Source organism: Gekko japonicus, unplaced genomic scaffold (genome assembly GCF_001447785.1).
Source record: "Gekko japonicus isolate JY-2015 unplaced genomic scaffold, Gekko_japonicus_V1.1 scaffold359, whole genome shotgun sequence".
Classification (NCBI taxonomy): Eukaryota; Metazoa; Chordata; class Lepidosauria; order Squamata; family Gekkonidae; genus Gekko; species Gekko japonicus.
In genome coordinates, this window is record NW_015166431.1 from 1 (window position 1) to 2,072 (window position 2,072).

General features: G+C 39.6%; 1 protein-coding gene across 1 annotated transcript in view; it reads left to right on the forward strand.

The window, feature by feature from the left end:
- Window positions 1–1,504: 1,504 nt before the first annotated feature.
- The window catches only part of TTBK1 (tau tubulin kinase 1), a gene marked incomplete at its 5' end in the record, with an annotated part of 73,085 nt that continues 72,517 nt past the window's right edge, over window positions 1,505–2,072 (forward strand). Inside the window, one exon of the mRNA XM_015411846.1 lies at window positions 1,505–1,570. Coding sequence (XP_015267332.1) covers window positions 1,505–1,570 — 66 coding nt within the window. The remainder of the gene's footprint in view (window positions 1,571–2,072) is intronic.

A 2,072-nucleotide genomic window follows, 5' to 3' on the forward strand; every position in this document is an offset into this window, starting at 1 on the left:
TGTCAGGCACACATAAAATTTTCTTGCATAGGGAACTGTTGTGATTTACGAGTAGGCCTTCTGACCTCCATTGTTGCGTTCAGGTCTAGCTTCTTATGCAAGAAAAAAAACACATGTTAATGGATGTTCAGGACCACCAAATAACTTTCTCCTAAAGAAGACGGATGAAATATGCACCTGAAATTAGGACTGCCGGGCCTTGCACCATGGTCCTCTTTGCTTAGTGATGTGAGACAAATTTTAAAAAGCAACATCACCAATGTCATTATGTCACTTCCAGGGTAAAGCTGGAAATGAAGTAGGGTAGCTCTCTATGGTAAAACCATAGAGTGTCTGGCATTGCTGCAGCTACCCTGCATCACTCCCAGGTTTTCCCTCAGATGTCCCCATGCCCAACCATCCCAGTGATCTTGGCAACCCTAACTGAAATTTAAGCTGTTTTAGTGCTGGAACCCTAGCCACAACAGCAGGGATGGTTTGGCTGATGTGACAAAACATGTTATTTTTATTTAGGATATATTTCCCTGTTCTTAGTCCCAAATGAGAGGAAAAGACCTTTCTGGTTAGTGGTTATATAAATGTTCATGATTCAGTTTCATCTGGAGAGGTTTTAAAAAAGAGATTAGAGGTCACTGTTTCAAACTAACCATTAAGAAACCCAATGAAGAATTTTACTCCAAGCCATGGAACTTGTACTAGTTGGTATGTGATTTTGTGCAATTTGAAGCTCAAGAAATAGATCTGCAAATCTAGATTTAATGATTCAGTCATATTTTAAGAGATCACTGGAAATATTGATGAAATAAAACAACATTATGCTCTCACAAAGCAGACAGTATTCCTCAATTACCCAAGAACCTCCAGAATAGCCTAACTTTAACAGAAGACAAACAGCAAAGAGACTAGCAGATTTCTTGGGGCAAAGACATAAAAGTCTTGGACAATAAACGGTTTAGGAGCATACCTAAAAAGTGCAATGTGTGAGTTAGCTTGTTTTCAATAATAAGTGGATGTTGCCAGTATAAACTAGGATAATCTGTTGAAAGTGTGTGTAGAGGATCCTAGATAATCAGCTGAAAGAACTAAAAAGCCCTAGCATGGATGAGATAGTCAGGGTCAATTTCCACTGTTACTTGGGGAGAGACTGGTCCCATATTGGTCATTTCAAATATTGTAAAGTTGAATTTACTGCACGCCAGCGTACATTTCTGTTTTGTGCGCAGGTGAAGAATTGTTGCTGGGCTCTGTTGACAAGGCTGAAGCAGCATCCTTCAAGGACTTCTGTTTTAATTAACATTAAATTCCATGTAAACACTAATTTTTGAGTTATGATTGGCTTCTCCACTGTGGAACAACTCTTAACCCATAATCAGTGTATCTGCTTAGGGCATCTGTGTAGGTTAACAGATGCATATTAAAATAGTTTATGACCCTCAATGATAAAATGAACATAAGATACTCTGCAGGTTCTCAGCAGGTTATAATTGTTTTTCCCCCCTAATAGCCTCGTAATGTTGCTGGTTTCCGGGGAACAGTTCGCTATGCTTCTGTGAATGCGCACAAAAACAGAGTGAGTACTTACCTTCCTTCCTTGTTTAATTGGAGCAACTGAAAGAAAGGACTTCCTTTCCTTCAAACCGTCAGCAGGATTGTGTTCTGTAGCTATGCAGTATATATGTAGGAGCTGGTTCTGGGACAAGTTGTCTTACAAAGTAACAGCTCTAGTGTTTTTGATATTTTATATATGAACATAATGACCCGAATACACATAAACAAGGGATTTTATGCATGCAATGAGGTTTCCGTTTGTTGTTGCTGAAAGGTAATTTCCCTGCACTGCATCACAAGCTGCTTCTTAAACAAAGAATGAAATGCAGTGTTGGGGCTGAAACTTTTAAAAAGTCAATTTATTCATATGGTTTCCCTCTTTGTGATTCTCTGGACTGATGTCACCTATCTGTGCCCAACTGTAGAATGAGACATGATAGCCTCATAGGAGGAAGTTCCCCACCCACACCTACCTTCCTTCCTTCCTTCCTTCCTTCCTTCCTTCCTTCCTTCCTTCCTTCCTT